Source organism: Nansenia antarctica (genome assembly GCF_963989245.1).
Source record: "Nansenia antarctica genome assembly, chromosome: 7".
NCBI classification, from domain to species: Eukaryota; Metazoa; Chordata; class Actinopteri; order Argentiniformes; family Microstomatidae; genus Nansenia; species Nansenia antarctica.
Genome location: NC_137677.1, coordinates 5,034,502 through 5,055,841, shown reverse-complemented (window position 1 = coordinate 5,055,841; position 21,340 = coordinate 5,034,502). Strand labels below are relative to the sequence as shown.

General features: G+C 42.5%; 2 protein-coding genes across 2 annotated transcripts; one reads left to right on the top strand and one right to left on the bottom strand.

The window, feature by feature from the left end:
* Positions 1 to 1,219: 1,219 nt before the first annotated feature.
* On the bottom strand, positions 1,220 to 8,170 carry LOC308161787 (mitochondrial coenzyme A transporter SLC25A42-like). Its single transcript, XM_080535859.1, has 8 exons — positions 8,061 to 8,170; positions 7,406 to 7,569; positions 5,727 to 5,838; positions 5,494 to 5,519; positions 4,892 to 5,058; positions 3,539 to 3,655; positions 3,271 to 3,422; positions 1,220 to 2,940 (listed from the first exon to the last, which is right to left on the bottom strand). The coding sequence occupies exons 2-8, from the start codon at positions 7,490 to 7,492 to the stop codon at positions 2,615 to 2,617; spliced, it is 987 nt and encodes a 328-aa protein (XP_080391985.1). The 5' UTR covers positions 7,493 to 7,569; positions 8,061 to 8,170; the 3' UTR covers positions 1,220 to 2,614.
* Positions 8,171 to 8,943: 773 nt separating this feature from the next.
* LOC308162139 (MAU2 chromatid cohesion factor homolog) lies at positions 8,944 to 18,363 on the top strand. Its single transcript, XM_080536255.1, has 19 exons — positions 8,944 to 9,186; positions 10,115 to 10,132; positions 10,321 to 10,386; positions 10,629 to 10,724; positions 11,271 to 11,365; positions 11,508 to 11,535; positions 11,718 to 11,873; positions 12,396 to 12,542; positions 12,783 to 12,873; positions 13,250 to 13,353; positions 14,268 to 14,345; positions 14,530 to 14,595; positions 15,048 to 15,131; positions 15,296 to 15,345; positions 15,857 to 15,934; positions 16,545 to 16,656; positions 17,017 to 17,107; positions 17,490 to 17,617; positions 18,016 to 18,363. The coding sequence occupies exons 1-19, from the start codon at positions 8,950 to 8,952 to the stop codon at positions 18,088 to 18,090; spliced, it is 1,800 nt and encodes a 599-aa protein (XP_080392381.1). The 5' UTR covers positions 8,944 to 8,949; the 3' UTR covers positions 18,091 to 18,363.
* The last annotated feature ends 2,977 nt before the right edge of the window (positions 18,364 to 21,340 follow it).

Here is a 21,340-nt window from a genome sequence, read left to right as displayed (position 1 = left end):
AGAGAAACAGTACAAGGGGGGGCAGTAGAAGTTTTTAGGGACACAGTAGAGGGGAAAAGCGGGTGTCTTCAGGAGACGCAGTGCTGGGGGGCACTAGATGTCTTGCTAGTTGACTCATAATTTGCTACATTTTGAACAAGAGTATCGAGAAAAAAAATCAAGGTTGAATAATATCTGTGAAATGGGCTCAACTGAAATGCTGTCACTCCTCAGTAGTTAAAGAATGGATTTGAATTAAGAAGGTGACATACAATGTATCTTTCTGAATTGAAAGTTGTATACAAATATATTTTCCATGATATGTCCATGGCCACTTTGGTTTGCTGACATACGTACGTATGTGTCTATCTAGTGCATAACCTTGTGTTTTCTTCATGGATAAATGGACTGCACTTATATAGCTCCTTTATCCAAAGCGCTTTACAACGGCCTCTCATTCACCCATTCACACACACATTCACACACCAATGGCGAGGTAGGCAAGCTACCATGCAAGGCGCCGGCCCGCTCACTGGGAGCAATTTGGTGTTCAGTGTCTTGCCCAAGGACACTTGTGGCCAGCCGGGGCTCGAACCACCGATCTGCCAACCTGGATAAAACAAAATCATAAAGGATACAGTTATTTGATAGAGAGGTATGAAATAGCAAGCGGTGTGGTGTCTGATGAATTGCAATGAGTTACACTGCACACTATATATATAATAAAACACTTATTACAAAGCCCAACGGTGTAATTGTAGTAATCATGTGGGCCTAAGCCGACACCAAACCCCAGTGACCACCGTGAGAGGGTCAAGTTCAGGGCAGGGTGAATGGAGACTGTGATCAGAGTCTTAACTAACCGCCATTAGGGGCCAATCTTAGAGGTTCACTAGGAGCTACTGCCACCTAGTGGTGCTTCTTCATACACCATCCAGGCAGGGGTGTATTTCATTTAATATCTGTGAATTTAGGAGACTTATGTGTTATTTATTTGTTTTGAGTTTGTTTGTTTTGAGTTTGTTTTCAGGAACAATGACCCTCTTAAAAATGGTACAATTAAAGATGATTTTGTACATATACAATTTGATTAAACTGTCTACCATAAATGAGAATCATTCAGCCCATTAGTTTGCCTATCACATGGTGCCCCCGTGTGGACAAATAGAGACGCTGTTTGATGTTACGATCAACCTTTATGTCAAGTACTCATTTACTCATTGCATTTACAACAGTGACAGTAGTATACATGAATTCATTGAAAGTATTGCACTTTGAGATCGAGTCCAGTGAAGCTTGATTGATGATTATTACATTATACTCTGATTCCCAGAAGTCAGTGCATGTCAAGTGCTTTGGCATATCAAGATTATAAAGTGAATCAACAAACAATTAAACAAATATAACAAACAATAGAACCACAATAATAAGAGTAGTGATAGCTGAAAGAGTCTTATCTTATTAATTTTAAAATAGAAAATTATTCTTGAATATAGTATATATTTACTTACATTTAGTGGACACATTTCAGATCAATTGAATACCAGTTAGACACCATTATACTTCACGACAACACCTCAAAGTTATACACGGAGCAGTGAAACTGTGCAGTCCTGCTGACGTTAATACTGATCTACATTCATTTCCATTCCACTTTGGCACAATATAAAATGGACATTTAATCGTCAGACTCCAGCATCAAGCTCTTTGGAACACACCCTTCATATCACCCACCAGCTGGTATAACAAACTGTTTAAAACAACATATGAGTGATCACTTTTTCTCACAGCAGCAAGGCGAACTGGGTTACTCATGAAATGTGAGTGGTGCTAATATACTTAGTCAAATACATTTCAGTTAGTCTGAAATGATTACATGAAATAATCACAAAAAAAAGAAAGCAGCAATATATGGTTTAAAAAAAGTTCAACGTATAATAAAAATGCCTCACAAAACGTTTAAAAACTTAAGTATTGAAATAAACTCAGTAATTCTAACTCAAGAGCCGTGCACGTAACTCCTCAACTCGACATTAGCGTACAGTACATTTTGCATTGATGATGTCAATGAGAATTATGCGCGATGATTCGATTCACACGTGCGGATGTCGAGTCAGGATTCCACTCTCTTGTCAGCACATGAGATGATAAAATACTCAGCTAAAATGAATCCAGCGTCGATACGAGCTCCACCTCTCTGAATATTTCCAGAACCAGGGCCCGGTGCCACTACCAATATGACACCATGACCCAGCAAATAAAATAAAATAAAAAACAGACTGAAAATCAAATAAAAATGTCCTTCACACCTCCTGTATTTCACATCTCAACCTCTGGCTCACACCGACGACCTCTGAGGACACTGATAATGCCTGTAGTGCACATACCTCCTCCGCCATTAAGAACAGAGGATGCGAGCATGACTAGCTGTGCGTTTCTAAGCTGTGCTGCAGAAGCTTTGCGACACATTTGAATCCCTCTCTAAATCGCAGAGTGCAGAGAGGGATCCACATTGTGAGTGACTGGCTTGCACTGGACGGATAGGTTTAGTTATTGCCTAGTCTCATCCCTGTGGAGTGACTACCATTGTAGTCACAATGCGACTATGAGCTCCACCTCTGGCTCCCCCTGGTGGCTAGTGGGTGAAGTAGCCTAGGTGGTGCAGCTTGTGCAGGAGGTTGTGGGTGAGGTCAAAGGTGCTCAAGCTGATGCCCACGGCGATGGGTCCTTTGATCCAGTTCATGCTGAGGCCCTTGTAGAGGCCGCGCACCACGCCCTCCTGCATGGCGATCTCCTTCAGGGTGCTCAGAACCGAGCCGTACGATTTGCCCGTCACTCCGGCGGTCTGCATGCGCCGGCGAACCACGTCCAGCGGGTAAGACGCCGACTGGCCGATCAGGCCCGCGCACGCCCCGAACGCGACACGTTCGTAGTGGTACGGCTGTGATCTCCTGCTTCTCTCTGAAGAGGGGGGGGGATAAAGATAAAGAGAAGGAGAGAGAGAAAGAGGGAGAGAGAGAGAGAGAGAGAGAGAGACAGAGAGAGACAGACAGTGAGAGAAAGAGAGAGAGACACAGAGAGAGAGAGAGAGAGAGAAAGAGAGAGAGAGAGAGAGAGAGAGAGAGAGAGAGAGAGAGAGAGAGAGAGAGAGAGAAGGAGATAGATTAGAGAGAGTTGAAAGTCTGAGTGACATTCCCTGAATAGATGATCAGATAATAAGCTTTTTTTTTTTCACTACTACTAAGAGAAGCAGCTCAACACTGAGTGGCAATAGTTGACGAGAGGCCATACCTGCGTGCAGTTTCTTGAGTGTCTCATAGGTGAAAAAGGTGAGCCCTGCGTACGGAACCACCCCCAGGATGGTCGGTGTGAAACCTCTGTACAGGGTCCTAAAGCCCTCCTCCTGAGTGATGCGGACAAACACGTGCATGATGTTGCTGTACCTGTGGGGGGGAGAGACACATGACACGCGTGACTTTCATGTGAATTACTGTGTTAATATCAACAGCACAGCAGTAGATTAAAACAGGCAACATTCGCAGGTATATCCAGTGCCTACATTTGTCTTGGAGTCACGGCCATCCTGGCTCGGACCATGTCCAGGGGGTAGGTGAGCATGGCAGCCGTGGTCCCCGCCAGTGACCCTGCCAGCAACCGCGGGAAGGGGGGAAGAGCCCTGAAGCAGACAGACACGATATGTATATCAGATGACATCAGAGGACAAAACTATGGCCGTCCATGGGAAGACAGTGATTGTGTAGGGCAGGCAAACCTAAAGTGAACATTCTGAAGATTCGAGAACTGTAGAATTCCCAAATGGAATGTTACAGGTTTTATGTCACTGCGTCAGCGGGAGGAGAACAGAGGAACTGTTGGTGACTGTGGAAGTGCATGCAGCAACGCCTTCAGGACACGCTTGGAATGACAGGTCAGGTGGTCAAGGATTTCTCTGGCCACTAGTCATTGGACAGATTTGTTTTTTGAACATTTCCACACTGGACACAATGTTGATGATGAAGACCATGATGATGATACATATACATTTACATTTACATTTTTGGCATTTAGCAGACGCCTTATTCCAAAGCGACTTACAATCAATGAATGAATGAATGAATGGACTTTATTGTCATTGCTACAGTACAGGTACCAAACAACGAAATTTAGGAATTTAGTCAATACATTTGACTTAGCAAGTGAATCATCAATCCACCAGTCTAGCTCAGGCCCGGGGCCATTGGCAGTCTCAGTCTCAGTCTCGGAGAACAGAGAAACAGTACAAGGGGGGCAGTAGAAGTCATAGGGGACACAGTAAAGGGGAAAGCGGGTGTCTCAGGAGACGCAGTGCTGGGGGGTAGTGGATGATACCACCACATGCTGAACCACATCAGTCACCGAACCTCTGTTTCCAGTCCAAGAAATGAAACAAGTGTATTCCTGTGCAACTCGGCTACACTCCTTTCGTAGAACCTAGGCAATGCACTTCGCATTTATGAAGCTGACGCACCCATAAAAATCTGTTCAGATACAGTACACTATCAGAGCATAAGAGTACATCTCTGGGGCGGCTGTGGCGCAGGAGGTAGAGTCGCCGTCTAATGATCACAAGGTTGGCAGATGGGCGGTTCGAGCCTCGGCTGGCCATATGTCAAAGTGTCCTTGAGCAAGACACTGAACCCCAAATTGCTCCCAATGAGCGGGCTAGCGCCTTGCATGGTAGCTTGCCGCCATTGGTGTGTGAATGTGTGTGTGAATGGGTGAATGAGAGGCCGTTGTAAAGCGCTTTGGAGCAGCTTTGAAGCAGCAAAAAAGGCGGTATATAAGTGCAGTCCATTTACCATTTACATCTCGGTCATTCCTACTACGTTGTTCTCCCCTACAGGACAGGTGACTGAGGGGCGGGGCTACTCACTTTCCCTGGAAGCCATAGTAATCCCCGAGCAGTCTCTTGTATTGGTCGTGAGAACAGAACTGGATGCCGGCGTAGGGGATGACCCGCACCATGGTAGCAGAGTTACCTCTCCACAAACTGAGGAAGCCATCCTTTATATAGCTGCAGTAGATCAGCCGGAAGGCTTCCTAGGGACACAACATACAACGTGACGTTAGAATTATAAGGTTCTATCTCCATTTTGGTCAAAAGGTGTTTATCAATGTCTGTGTGGTGTTATTTTTTAAATGTTGACATTTTTTTGTTAGTAATTCATAAAATACAAAGGTTCCATCTCACATAATGGAATGTAAAAACTTTGACGATCAATATCTCTGAACTACCCTAAACGGAGATAGAACCTTAGAATTCTAAGCTCACGACAATACAATACATTCATTACTGCATTCCCAATATAGCTTGCTCTGATATTCTTTAGCAATGCTTTGAGTAATTCCGCTTCAGTAACAAACACAAGCTCAACACTAATTTCCATATCTGCCTGCCCTGTCTGCCTATTGTATTCAGAGGAAATATAGTGTCTTTGTCCTGTTCAATGCAATTGAGATTTGAAATGCACTCACCTTAGCAGAGAATCTGTTTGAGGACACTGGGGTACAGGGGGTAAAAGAAATGGGTATTAGGGCAGATTAAGTTCGATTAGTTCGATTAAACGTAAAAAAATAAAATAAAAAATAAGATGAATTACTTTAAATAAAAAGAGAAAAGGCGATTACAGCACAATCAATCCAATTCACAGAAAGACTCTCCACAGTCTCCAGGTTCTTCAGAACCCCTGGGAGGAGAGTGAACTGACCTTGGAAGATGATCTTGGTCCGGTCCAGTGGAGCGATGACAGTCTTGGCCACGGCACCAGCGATAGCTCCACACATCAGTGTGTCCAGCACGGTCCATCTCTGCCTGAAATCCTGCAAACGGAGACGGAGACACACTCAACACACACACTCTGAGGCAATACCAAGCAAAAACAGTCACTTGTGAATCACAGTAGTCAAAAACATGCTCACAAACACATTTTCGTGAGCTTAGAATTATAAGGTTCTATCTCCGTTTAGAATGAGAAGGTTCTATCTCCGTTTAGAATGATAAGGTTCTATCTCCGTTTAGAATGATAAGGTTCTATCTCCGTTTAGAATGATAAGGTTCTATCTCCGTTTAATTTAATTAATTAATTTTGTCATTTAGCAGACGCTTTTATCCAAAGCGACTTACAATTACGAATTACAGGGACATTCCCCCTGGAGTAACTGAGGGCTAAGTGCCTTACCCAAGGGCACACTAGTAGTGGTGTGGCTTCAGGCGGGATTTGAACTCACAACCTTCCGATCCCAAGTCCAACTCACTATCCACTAGACCACCACTACCCCGTTTAGAATGATAAGGTTCTATCTCCGTTTAGAATGATAAGGTTCTATCTCCGTTTAGAATGATAAGGTTCTATCTCCGTTTAGGGCAGTTCAGAGATATTGAGCGTGAACGTTTTTACATTCCATTATGTTTTGTGAGATGGAACCTTTGTATTTTATTAATTACTAACTAAAAAATGTAAAAAATTTAAAAATAACACCACACAGGCATTAATAAACACCAAATTTTGACAAAAATGGAGATAAAACCTTATAATTCTAACGTCACGATTAGTCAAAAACATGCTCACAGACAAAATGCTGGCCCATAGACTACTTTCAAAGTAAGGAATGAACCATCTAACCAATTTTGTAATTTGGGTGAACTATTCCTTTAATGGGGGACTACAACTATGTATATTGTTGCACTGGCTGTAGGCTAAAGGTATTCAAGTACAATTGAAATACCAGAGTAGTCATGGGGGCAGGGCAGGCCAGCAGCAACAATCTCTGTTGTGATTGTGGCCCACTTCTGAAGCACGTGGGTTTCACGAGGAAATACACAAAACAAAGGTTGTTGTTCCCAACCACTTGGTACTGTATAAAAAATAAACATTACGACACCAACCACACTTCCGAGTCGTGGTTCACACGTGCTTGACCCAATTACCCATTCTCCCTACCCTAGCCACTACACTTCCTACTCTGTTACCTAGGCCTATAGGTGTAGCCTCAGATGACTTTGACTTTGGTCCTGGACTTTGCCTGCTATTTACAGCTTAGGCATGAAGCCGAGGCGTGTTGAAAACAACACTGTATTCTGGGAAACCAGAACCACTTGGTAGTACTGTAGATAAATAAACATTGCGACACCACCAACCACACTTCCGAGACGTGGTTAACACGTGCTTGGCCCAATTACACATTCATTCTCCCTACCCGAGCCAAACTTCCTGCTCTGTTAACCAGGCCCATAGGTGTCGCCTCAGCTGTCCTTGACTTTGGTCCTGCTGGACCTTTGCCTGCTATTTACAGCTGAGGCATGAGGTTGAGGCGTGTTCCAAAACAAGTTCTGGGAAACTCCTGTGAGGTAGGGAGGGAGAGAAGGGGGATCATGAAGGGGACTCACTTTGGCTTGGGTGGAGGGTGGAAGAGACAGCACTGCATTTTGGGGCACTGGCAGTGTTCTCTGGTGGTCCTGCACGGTATGGGTCATGAATGCCCTTGACAACAACCCAGTCAGTCAGTCGGTCTGTCGGTCTGTCTGTATGTCAACAATACAGCAATCAACCCCTGTAGGAGAGAGAAACAACAAGTGATAAACAACCAAACCTCCCACATGCTCTCAGTCATTCATGTTATACTCCATTGGAAATGCACACCCCAATGTATGTAAACACATGTATTTGATGACATCATTGGTTATTTATTGTTTAACAGATATTATTAGACAAAATACTAGTGTTCCTTATTTATTTTACATAAATGAATATTCAGATCTTTTGGCCAGATATTGGCCTATCAGTCATTATACCTTTATCCACAAATGAACACATACTGTAATTTCTGGGTACTGACAAATGCAGTTATCTATGTGTATAGATAAACAGATGGACAGATCAGAATGATTGGAACCATCAAATAAATCTAATTAATTGTGCAAAGCCAAGGTCCAAAACAGTAAACATTGCTGTGCATCACAGGGTAAACAAACAAATGTGCAAGTGCGTATTATTATATCATCACATTCATTCATTGCGAATTCGGACCATGCATTTCCTCACCTTTGCGCTTCAATCAATGTGCGTGTAATTGCAAAATTGCAAAATGCAGGCTGTCAATCTTGAACACTGTTGAGATCTCATTCAAACAGTCAACTCCTCCAGTACCTTCTTCTTCCCAAATAGATGACACATTCACATTGATCTGTGTTTGTTCACACAGCGGTCAGGGGGTATTCCATCAACGTCGCTAAAGGAAAATCCTGGCTTATGTTTTGATAACTCTCGCGAGACTTATCAGAATATGCCTGGGTATTTTAAAAGAACTCTCGCGAGACTTATCAGACTAAACCTGGATTTTCCTTTAGCGATATTGATGGAATTACCCCCCAGTGCGCTCTTGCTCCACACACAGCTGCTTGTGTCCGTATTTCACACTGTAGGCGATTTCTTTCTTTTTAAAGACGCGATTGAAAACGGCAGGTGTCAAAACTCCACGAACAGTTGATGGTGTACTATTTTTAGCCGGTGTCTTGTCTAAAAATTCTCCCTCTGAGTTGACGCACGCGATTTAATTATTATGGCTTTCGAGGAGCTTATCTAAATTGAGGGCATATATATATATACGCTTGGTATTTTGAACTACAAATCCCATCAACGTATTCACGCATACAAATCTCGTTGTAACCCATGAAATCTCGCGAGAGTTTATCTAAATTGAGGGCATATACGCTTGGTATTTTGAACTACAAATCCCATCGACGCATCCACGACAAATCTCGTTGTAACCCATGAAATCTCGCGAGAGTTTATCTAAATTGAGGGCATATACGCTTGTATTTTGAACTACAAATCCCATCAATGTATTCAACGATTCAAATCTCGTTGTACCCATGAAATCTCGCGAGAGCCGCGACACAGCAGTACTTGTTGTTGTTATCGAGGGGGGGAAATGGCGTCCAACGTAGCAGAGGCCCCGGAGTCTTGGTACCTGGCCCTGCTGGGCTTCGCGGAACATTTCCGCACTTCCAGTCCACCAAAGATCAAACTATGCGTGCACTGTCTGGAGGCCGTGTTCCAGTTCGAGCCCCCGCAGAGGGTGGAGGCCCGGACCCACCTCCAGCTGGGCTCGGTGCTGTACCACCACACCCAGAACAGCGAGCTGGCCCGGGGCCACCTGGAGAAAGCGGTGAGAGGGGAGAGTCTGGGGCAAAGATGAATTAATTAATTTTGCCATTTTTTAAAAGCGCTATATAAATTCAATGAATTATTATTATTATTTAGCAGACGCTTTTAATCCAAAGCGATTTACAATGACGAATTACAGGGACATTCCCCCTGGAGTAACTGAGGGCTAAGTGCCTTACTCAAGGGCACACTAGTAGTAGTGGTGGTGTTCCCAGGAGGGATTTGAACTCACAACCTTCCGATCACAAGTCCAACTCACTACTAGACCACCACTATGTGGGACGATCGAGGCCCCCCGCTCCGTTTAGAATGATAAGGTTCTATCTCCGTTTAGAATGATAAGGTTCTATCTCCGTTTAGAATGATAAGGTTCTATCTCCGTTTAGAATGAGAAGGTTCTATCTCCGTTTAGAATGATAAGGTTCTATCTCCGTTTAGGGTAGTTCAGAGATATTGAGCGTCAAAGTTTTTACATTCCATTATGTTTTGTGAGATGGAACCTTTGTGTTTTATGAATTACTAACTAAAACATTTCAACATTTTAAAAATAACACCACACAGGCATTAATAAACACCTAATGGATCAGATTATGTAAAAAACTCAATCTTGACCAAAAATGGAGATAGAACAGAATCAGAGAGAAACAGTCACACAAGCCACTAGAGCAGAACACTGAACACTTTCTTGCAAAAAAATAAATGAGGATACCCCCAAAAAAGTCATGATGACAGACCTATGTCTTACTCTTTACTCCCTCTCTCTCGCTACTTTCACTTGTTTCATTGTAGCCCATTTCTAGACCGTTCAACACTTTAGTGATACTTTGTCATCACAAGTTGGTGGTCAGTGGTTTTGTTATTGTGTGGGAATTGTACTTTTTTTTGTACTGTTTTGTCACTAAATGTTTCTTTCTTTCTTCTCCTTTCAGTGGTTTATATCGCAACAAGTATCCTTTCAAATTCTCCCGGTCTCTACCCAGAACTTGCTACATTGTTAAACTCTGCAGAACATTGTTCTTTTGATCATTCTAATAATGTGTTTCAGTACAGGTTAATAATAGCAAGCATCCTACTGTTAGTACAGTACAGTCATCATTCATGTCAACGGCGTTGTTTCCTTCACTCGGTGTGTCAGATCCCTCAGTTTGAAGATGTCAAATTTGAGGCGGCCAGTCTGTTGTCAGAACTGTACTGCCAACAGGTAAACCCCAAACCATGTTGCATGCTTCTGTATGGCTTGTTTTTCAACCCATTGATGTGGTGAAAGCTTGCATTACACCTATTTGAGCATTCAACAAGTTTAGACTTATTTTACAGCTGTATTTAATTGAAATTGTTCAATCTGTTGACTAGGAGGAGTAACAGTTTATTTAGTTTTGGAACCTGCTTTTTGTGGAAGTATAAATGTTGAGTGGGTTTTATATTGTTGTTATCATTTGACAGAATCTGGTGGATTCTGCAAAGCCCTTACTGCGTAAGGCCATCCAGATATCCCAGCAGACGCCCTACTGGCACTGCCGGCTGCTGTTCCAACTAGCGGTAGGTCCTGTTGTCCTGCCTGTTGTATATGTTCTATGTTGTATGTCCTGTTGTCCTGCCTGCCTTGGGTCTGTGAAATCAAGAGAGGGTTTTTCTCTGTGGTGAAATGAATGGTTAATAGTCTATGTACTAAACGTTGTGATTTTTGGTTCTTTTGGAGCTGGAACTTAGATTTAATTAGTCAGTCATAGGCTATACATTGGATATCAGCCCGATAGAGCTCTCGGGTCTTCTGACGCTGGTTTTCTCTGTGTACCACATGTACAAAAGAAGAGATTTGGTGAGGCTGCATTCTCATTTTATGCACCCAAATTGTGGAATGCACTGCCAGTTTACATTAGGGATGCAACCTCAGCACATGTGTTCAAGTCAAGACTAAAAACCCATATTTTTAATATTGCCTTTAAATGACTAAATAATTACATTATGATTATATAATGATTAAAGCACTTTGAGCTGCAACGTTTGCAGGAAAAGCGCTATACAAATAAAGTTATTATTATTATTATTATTATTATTTAATGTCATTTGAATTGTTTCTTTCAGCAACTGCACACCCTGGAGAAAGACCTCGTGTCTGCCTGTGACCTCCTAGGTGTTGGAGCTGAGTATGCCAGAGTCGTGGGCTCTGAATACACCAGGTGCTGTAACCTGCTCTGCAGTATTAACTTGTTTTATGCTCACATTGATTCCTCTCTGAAATACAAGTGGTGTCATTCAACATTTTCTTCAACGGACTTCCCATTTCTCTGCAATAATTAATTGCGTGTATGTTTTCAACAGAGCATTGTTTCTCCTGAGTAAAGGAATGGTAAGTCATTTGTATTTAGCGTACATTGCATCTTGTCTGTTTGTCATATCTGATCGTCAAATCATTAGAGTTGTCGTAAGGATCAACAGTTGTCTTAAGTATGACGTATTGTAATAGCATCATGTGAATAAAACAGTAATTTATCCATTCTCCATTCTGCCTTTGTGTCTCGTGTACCTCAGCTCCTGCTGATGGAGAGGAAGCTCGGCGAGGTCCATCCTTTGCTGACACTGTGTGGGACGATCGTGGAGACCTGGCAGGGAAACCCCATCCAGAAGGAGTCTCTACGGGTCTTCTTCCTGGTGCTGCAGGTCACACACTACCTGGACGCTGGACAGGTACGCATCCCTGTCAGACGGGGTCAAGACACAAATACTCTGTTTAGTAGAAACTCGTGACGTTAGAATTATAAGGTTCTATCTCCATTTTTGTCAAAATTGAGTTTTTTTTTACATAATCTGATCCATTAGGTGTTTATTAATGTCTGTGTGGTGTTATTTTTTTTAAATGTTGACATTTTTGAGTTAGTAATTCATAAAATACAAAGGTTCCATCTCACAAAACATAATGGAATGTACAAACGTTGACGCTCAATATCTCTGAACTACCCTAAACGGAGATAGAACCTTATAATTCTAAACGGAGATAGAACCTTATCATTCTAAACGGAGATAGAACCTTATCATTCTAAACGGAGATAGAACCTTATCATTCTAAACGGAGATAGAACCTTATCATTCTAAGCTCACGAACTGGTATTACAGTATGATACACTTATTGATTTTGTAGGGTGCAACAGCTGAAACTTTTTCTTCTTCACCTCCTCCTTCTTCTTTTCCCTTTTCTTATTTTGCCTGCAGGTAAAGAGTGTGAAGCCGTGTTTGAAACAGCTGCAGCAGTGCATCCAGACCATCTCCACACTCCACGACGACGAGATTCTACCCAGCAACCCGGCGGACCTTTTCCATTGGCTGCCCAAAGAGCACATGTGTGTCCTCGTCTACCTGGTGAGCCTACTACCTACTGCCTTTGTACCTGCAGCTCTCAAAACATTGCACAGGATGACCAGTATTAGCATGTTTTCAACCATTCCACTAGTGGCCATAGAGTGCAACCCCACCCACCCGGTGAACTGAGCTAAATTGAACGCACCTGTACTGTCCCACTATGAATCCCAATGCACTGTGGGTAGCAGTGTGTAGCTCAGGTGAATCATGTGGGTAAAAACTATGCGATGCACGTTGCAGGTGACAGTCATGCACTCCATGCAAGCTGGATATTTGGAGAAGGCCCAGAAGTACACAGACAAAGCGCTCATGCAGCTTGAGAAACTAAAAAGTAAGTCACTCCAGCCCCACACGTCTTTCCTTTCCCGTGCCTTACTGTGAAGAACATCTGTTCAGCGACCACCAGGGGGTGCAAACTTGTCACCTTTCTGCTAAATTAGCCGTTTCTACCTCAAAATAGGTCATCCATGTGAATCGTGTAGATCTGCAAAATATTTTTAGTTGGGGGGGGTGCCATGTAAATAGATATGCTAGCGATATCTATTTAACACCATTAGTTCTAGCGCCATCCCCTCGTCAATTTTCTTTTGCCGTGCATTGATAATTTTCTTCGTTTTCACCTTTTTGGGCCACCGCCAGTTTGCACCCCTGGCGACCACTCAATGTGTCTAAAATGCTTTGTTTTTCTCATCCCCCTCTTATTCCAGTGCTAGATTGTAGCCCCATCCTCTCCACGTTTCAAGTCATACTCCTGGAGCACATCATAATGTGTCGGCTCGTCACGGGGCACAAGGCCACTGCGTTACAAGAGGTAGGCTGATGTGGAGGTACAGTTAGGTCCATATAGTATATTTGGACACAGACAGAATTTGTGTTATTTTAGCTGTTTACCAAAACATCTTCAAGTTACAGTTATATAATGGATATGGGCTTAAAGTGCAGACTCTCAGCTTTAGGGTAAAAGTATTCACATCCAAATTGTGTTAATTCGTCCAATTACTTTTGAGCTCCTGAAAATAGGGGACTGTGTATAAAAATGGTTGCAATTCCTAAACGTTTCATACAATATTTTTGATCAACCCCTTGAATAGGCTAGGTGCATGATCTCACTACTTCCTGAAAGGCAACTGGTATGAACATATCCTGTCTCACTCTATTGGTTTAATTGATTAATCAGCTGTGCGGTAAACCGTTGGAACACACAGTGCACAGCTGATTAATCAATTAAACCAATAGAGTGAGACAGGATATGTTCATACCAGTTGCCCTTCAAGAAGTAGTGAGATCGTGCACCTAGCCTATTAAAGCTGAAAGTCTGCACTTCAATTACATCTCGATTGTTTCATTTCAAATCCATTGTGGTGGCCTACAGAGCCAAAATTATGGAAATTGTGTCACTGTCCAAATATTTCCGGACCTAACTGTACATTGCGGCTATCTATTTCTGTCAATATTCAACGATACCACTTGTCTTTTTATCATAAACTTAAGCATTGTATAAATGAGGTCACCAAATGAAAAAGTAAAGCGCTTTAGAAACCCCAGGAAACCTGTTAGCATAGTTTGGTGACATGGTCCATGGAGGAGGTTGAGACGGGAGCGATATGAGTAGCGGCAGCGTTTCCTTAATGAGGACATTGCTTTCTCTCCGCCTGACACAACTGTGTGTGTGTGTGTGTGTGTGTGTGTGTGTGTGTGTGTGTGTGTGTGTGTGTGTTACCCCAGATCTCTCAGGTCTGCCAGCTGTGCCAACAGTCCCCCAGGTTGTTCACCAATCACGCTGCCCAACTCCACACTTTATTAGTGAGTATTTTAAACCTGCCACACACCCCGAAGACATACCCTCAAAACTCTTACCCTGAATTACACGGAGAGAGAGAGAGGGACAGGGACCGGGGGGGGTGAGTGAGTGAGTAACCCCTCTTATCTAAAACTGTTAACTTCTACTACTTTGCTCTTGTTGTGCTGTCCTGCTTTCTATTTCCAGGGTCTTTATTGCATCTCTGTGAACTGTATGGACAATGCGGAGGCCCAGTTCACCACTGCCTTGCGGGTGAGTTTATTATGTGACCACCAGGTGTGTTGAGTGGGTTCGTGAGCTTAGAATGATAAGGTTCTATCTCCGTTTAGAATGGTAAGGTTCTATCTCCGTTTAGAATGATAAGGTTCTATCTCCGTTTAGAATGATACGGTTCTATCTCCGTTTAGAATGATAAGGTTCTATCTCCGTTTAGGGTAGTTCAGAGATATTGAGCGTCAAAGTTTTTACATTCCATTATGTTTTGTGAGATGGAACCTTTGTATTTTATTAATTACTAACAAAAACAACATTTTAAAAATAACACCACACAGGCATTAATAAACACCTAATGGATCAGACTATGTAAAAAACTCAATTTTGACAAAAATGGAGATAGAACCTTATAATTCTAACGTCGCAGGTTCTCTCTCTCTCTCGTATGTGTGCGTGAGTGAGTGCATTACCGCTGTGCATTCCTATTTCAGCTCACCTCACACCAGGAGCTTTGGACGTTTATTGTGACGAACCTGGCTAGTGTTTACATCAGGGAAGGAACCAGACATCAGGAGGTCAGTTCACACCTGTTCACCTTCCATATTTACCAAAACCATTTACATAATGCAATATGCAAACCCCATTGATGATAACAATCCACTTTATTTGTGTAGCGCCCTTTCAGTGCATTGTCGTTCAAAGTGCTTTACAAATTACTTCCTTGCCAATCTGTCTATAGCTCTACAGTCTCCTCGAAAGGATAAACCCAGACCACAACTTCCCTGTGAGGTATGTGCAGTAAAAAGCAATAGGACATAAAACAAGTTTTCACACAGACACGTAATTCTCTCACAAAGTATATTTGAAATACATTCTCAGAACCAGTTATTATCAGTGGGCATTATATCGTGAGCTTAGAATGATAAGGTTCTATCTCCGTTTAGAATGATACGGTTCTATCTCCGTTTAGAATGATAAGGTTCTATCTCCGTTTAGGGCAGTTCAGAGATATTGAGGGTCAAAGTTTTTACATTCCATTATGTTTTGTGAGATGGAACCTTTGTATTTTATTAATTACTAACTCAAAAATGTCAACATTTTAAAAATAACACCACACAGGCATTAATAAACACCTAATGGATCAGATTATGTAAAAATCTCAATTTTGACAAAAAATTACCTTATAATTCTAACGTCACAAGTGGGCATTATATCTGAGGACACAGTAATGTTGGTGCCTGTTGGTGAAATCAAATGAGTTGACTTGAGCTGACAGACACATTTGGGGGTTGTGTTCCAGCTCCCACTGCCTCCGCGCGGCGGCCTTCTACATCAGAGGACTTCTGTCCTTCTTCCAAGGGCGCTACAACGAGGCCAAGTGAGTTTTCTCCTGATAACCTTATTGGGACGTTGGCAGTTGAATTAACGATGCCAGACAAAAAAAGTCGGCAAATGTTCTGTGGGAAAACATTTAGCTGTGTTTTTCACTGGGATAATCAAAAAGGATTTCACCCGAACACAGACTGATCTCCATTGAATATGCTTTTTGGTCCTGGAGGAGTAGGCTTAATTTAGATAGATAGATAGATAGAATAGACTTTATTGTCCTTGTACAGTTGCCTATACAATGAAATTGTAGTGGTTCTTCTGAAGGTGCGAAAAACGACAAATATTACACACTAGACAAATTAAAAAGCGAAAACGCTATAAAACAAGCTAAGAGACAATGAGGTCCGTGGTGTCATAAGTGCAAATATAAAAACAACAATCTTAAGAAAATAAAAACAACTATAAAAGCAAGCTAAAAGACATGAGGTCAGTGGCGTTATAATACTGTAATAATACTGTATAAATGTATAAATAGGCACTTAGAATAGAATTATTGCACATTTCTATTGCACTTTTTACTCCTGAAGATGAACAATGATGATAGAAGATGATAATTTGGATCCAAGAAACCAGCCCCTTAATGACTTTTCTGCTTGCAGACGGTTCCTCAGAGAAACTTTGAAGATGTCCAACGCTGAAGACCTGAACAGACTGACCGCCTGCTCTCTGGTCCTGCTGGGACACATCTTCTACGTCCTGGGGAACCACCGGGTAAGATCACTCCACTCTGTGACCCACAAACGCTTCCTGCTTTGGCTGCAACATCTTTCCCAGGCCCCTTATGAACTGTTCTGTCTATAAACTCTTATTTTACCCCTGTATTATAGTGTAACACAGAACCTGCAATCAATGGCGCACATGCACGTGCACATGCTTTTTATTTCGAACATGATTTAAAATAATAAAAGAACAAATAACTAATACGAAGAGTACAGTACAATGTTCGAAAGGGAGTAGGATGAAGCCTAAGCTTATCATGTCCTACCCCTATCCCTCACTCTCAAGTGAGAACAATTCTACTTAAATTCTATAATCCAGTTAATGGAGATGCCTCTTTTTTCTTTTCTTCAGGAAAGCAACAACATGGTGGTTCCAGCCATGCAGCTGGCGAGCAAGATCCCTGACATGTCTGTCCAGCTGTGGTCGTCTGCCCTGATGAAAGGTCCGTCTCTCCCTGTTTAATGGACTGCACTTTATATAGTGCCTCACTCAAGTGCTTTACAACGGCCTCTCATTCACCCATTCACACACACATTCACACACCAATGGCGGGAAGCTACCGTGCAAGGCGCCGGCCCCGCTCATTGGGAGCAATTTGGGGTTCAGTGTCTTGCCCCAGGACACCTCGACATGCCCATCCGGGGATCGAACAGCCGACCTTGCGATTCTTAGACGCTGGCTCTCCCTCCTGAGCCACCGCTGCCCCAATACTCTCAAAGCTGTCGACAATGTCCCTTTGTTGGGATTATCACACCTGTAGTGTAGCAGACCTGTGAGTCACCCAGGCTCGGGTGGAAGTTTCACGAGCGTCTCTCTCGTTGCAGATCTGAACAAGGCCCTGGGGAACGACATCGAAGCCCACGAAGCCGCTCAGATGCACCAGAACTTCTCCCAGCAGCTTCTCCAGGACCACATCGCGGCCTGCAGCCTCCCCGAGCACAACCTCATCAGCGTGAGTGCCGTCGTCCACCGTGTTCTTTGTCTTAAGCCCGTTGTGCTTGTATAAAGTTGGGTGTTTTTGGAGGGCTGCCTCCTTAATGTTTGATTAGATATCATCTGGGCTGTGTGTGATAAGTGGCAGCGCCTACTGCTCTCTCCGCTGCGTGCAGCGTGTCTCTTATGGCGCGCTGACGTGTTACAAACACACAACTACAGGCAACAACAGGAAGATCGGGCTCAATTCTGAAAATGTATACGGATAAAAAAATATCATGTAATGTTAGGTTGTTCTGACTTGCCTGTCTGCCTCTCTCTCTCTCTCTCTCTCTCTCTCTCTTAAATACACTATCTGTGTGTCTCCGATTTGTGATCTGACTTTGTCTTCCTCTCTCTCCCTTCCCTCTGTGACAGTGGACCGACGGCCCTCCACCGGTGCAGTTTCAAGCCCAGAACGGCCCAACAACCAGCCTGGCCAGCCTGCTATGAGTACGCGGGCCATGGTACATATGTGTTAACGAGGGATGACCAATCCCAAATGTGCCCCCTAGCCCTTACCCCCCCCCCCCTCCCCATGCACTCTGGAGCTCTGACAGGATTGATGAAGTATAGTTACAGTATATGGTAGTACCGTCCCCTATGATAGGCTAGGTAGAATTGCTTATACCTATTACCTATCCAATCCTTGTAGATATCCACAAGTGGGTAAGCAGTAAGAGAGTAGCGGCCCGAATTGGCTTTGGAAGAGAGTGGCACCGTGGCAACACAAACAAGGGCTCCTTTGCCTCAAAGGTCTAGAATTCTGTTGAGTTCAACCAATGTTTATTTCCCTCTTAGGAAAATTAGAGAGAAACAAACTGTAGCCGCATTATAGAATTAATTTATTAATGTTGATATTTTTGTAACTGTTGATAAAGATTTTACAGCTTGGTTTACTTTGTATGAATGCTCTTTTTCTTTATGCATGGAAGTTACTGATATTGATTCCCTATATAGTAATTGTTGCTGAACCAATTGCGAAGGATTTTCACAGCTAGACGATGTTTTTGTAGCATATCTTCCTCATGACTTAGACTAGAGACACTTTGATCACTTTTCCCTGTTTTCTTAAAAGAATCAGTAACATGTTTTGAAGTTTTGCCTTGAATGTGAAATTGGCAGTGTTGAACTCAACGGTACAGATTAATTTATGTCCGTCAGTTGCAGTTCCTTAACAGACCAGCAGATGGCCCTGTTGAGCAATATTTTGATAAACCTGCTTTGAGACAGTGAAGTTTTTGTAATATCAGATATGTGCCCTTTTAAAATATATCAGTCAAACTATTTTGAAATTGTTTATATGAATTCTAGTTCTTGCATTTAGTTCCACAGATCATGTACGTACAAGAATGTTAAAATGTAAATAAGTAAATCTATTACATTTTGTAATATTTTTATTTTTATTTACAGCTCTGCTTAAGGGTTTTCTTTACAATATATTTGTATAGATATTGAACTTGCTAAACCTTTATTGTACATTGACATTTTATAAACTAAATGTAGTCAAGTGTGTAATGTATGTTTAACTATCCCATGTAGAAATCAAACTCAATGCTTATTTAGGTCAATCTGTAGGGACGCAACGAAAGCTTGAGTTCTTGCCATATTCTATCCCGATGCCTACGTTTTTATTGCCGATATTATTTTTGGGATTTCTTTTTTTAATAAAAGTCAAATAAACGTGGTTATTTGAAAATCAAGCAAATTGTCAAAGTGTTTAATGTCAGTTTAATGTCATTAATATGTACTTAATCTACAGTATATGGAGTTGATCACTATCATGTCACATTAAAGCACATCGATTACTTTTGTATACATCAATGGACATTGGACATTGTACAATGACTCAACGCCTCATGTAGACCTAATGTATTTATTACAGTTACGATAACTTTGTTTCAGGAAATCGTCACGAATAAATAATAAGACAATGTATAGTGTAAGACATGTGGGTTCAATACAATATTTAGTTTTAAGGACAGCACCAATATGATTAACACAGGCATGGTTTGAAGGGGGGAAAACTCAATGAAACACTCATAGATATCACAATTATATATCTGTTATTACCACTTACGTCTATCTGATCTACAAAGTGTGGAGAAGTGTCTATGAGCCAGGGGTCTGTTACTGTTAGTTATTGAGACTCTAATCCTTCTGGATGGTGAATTACTGCAGGGATAATCACCCTGATGTTTTCATTGCGTCACCTGACCTGGCTGGTCCATAACCACATGACCAGCCTTTGTGACCACTCAGCTACGCATCTGTCATGGCTGTAACATTCCTTTGATATGACCACCACACTCAACAAGTTTGCTTTAATTGCTGGGGGGGGGGGGGGGGGGTGGGGGTAAGGGATGCAAAGATGCACCCAACAAACAAAAAACATCTTATACCAACCGGCCTCTTTTGATTTTGTACAGTATGCCATGTTGGAGAGTATGGGTGAGAGTTTGGGTGAGTTGAAAAAAAGTGCTGTGGGGCAGTGATGCTTGTAAGGTGATCAGTGTCAGCACAAACAGCTGAAAGAAGACGCTTCCTGCCAAAAAGTGAGTCCTGGTGATCGTTACAGGGAGGGGTACTTCCTGCTTGGCTACTGTACTTCACTAAATACACCTACCGGAGAGGTCGTCCATCTAATGCTCATGAGGTTCTTTTGAAGAACTTCCTTTGGTGACAAATCAGAGGTTTTGATGCAACAATAGCCAGAGAAGAGCGTTTAATGATGTGTTCCCTCAGTCATCTACTATACTTTAGAGGCGTTTATTGCTTTGGATCATAGAGGATGCAATGCAACACAAAAAGAAAACAGCTTCTCAGAGAGAATGGGGTCATAATCTTAGCTTCAGCCCATCAGCATTATGGTAACACACACACACACGCACACACACACACACACACACACACACACACCCACACACACACACGCACACACACACACACACACACACACACACACACACACACACACATTCTTTCTCTCTCTCTCTTTCTGTGTCACACACAAACACACACATACACACTCACGCACACGCACACACACACTATTTGTATTTCTTTCTCTATCTCTCACACACACTCATTCACACAGACAGACTCGCACACACGCACGCGCACACTCACTCATTCACACAGACAGACTCGCACACACGCACGCGCACACTCACTCATTCACACAGACAGACTCGCACACACGCACGCGCACACTCACTCATTCACATGCACGCGCACACACGCACGCGCACACTCACTCATTCACACAGACAGACTCGCACACACGCACGCGCACACTCACTCATTCACACAGACAGACTCGCACACACACTCGCTCTTTCTCTTTCTCTTGCTCTCTCTATCTCTCTACGTGGAGCTTCAATGACAAGACTCCCATTCTTAAGAACATAAACAGTATTTGGGGGATTGGTCAGAGGAGGGAAAGGAAGTTGGGACTGTTTACTATATTATTAGGGTTAGGGTCATAAAAAAATCAACAATAATTGAAATTGAAATTACAATAATTGAAATGTCACTGATGTTTCTCTTTGACAACTGGTCAATTGATCAGTGCAGGCATAGCCATAAGTCTCGCGAGATGTATGAGTCTCGCAGAGCGTTAATTGGCGGTTTGCCGTACTATTTATATTTTACATAGCCTATAAAACGTAAATTACAGACCACCAAATACAGCCCAACGACC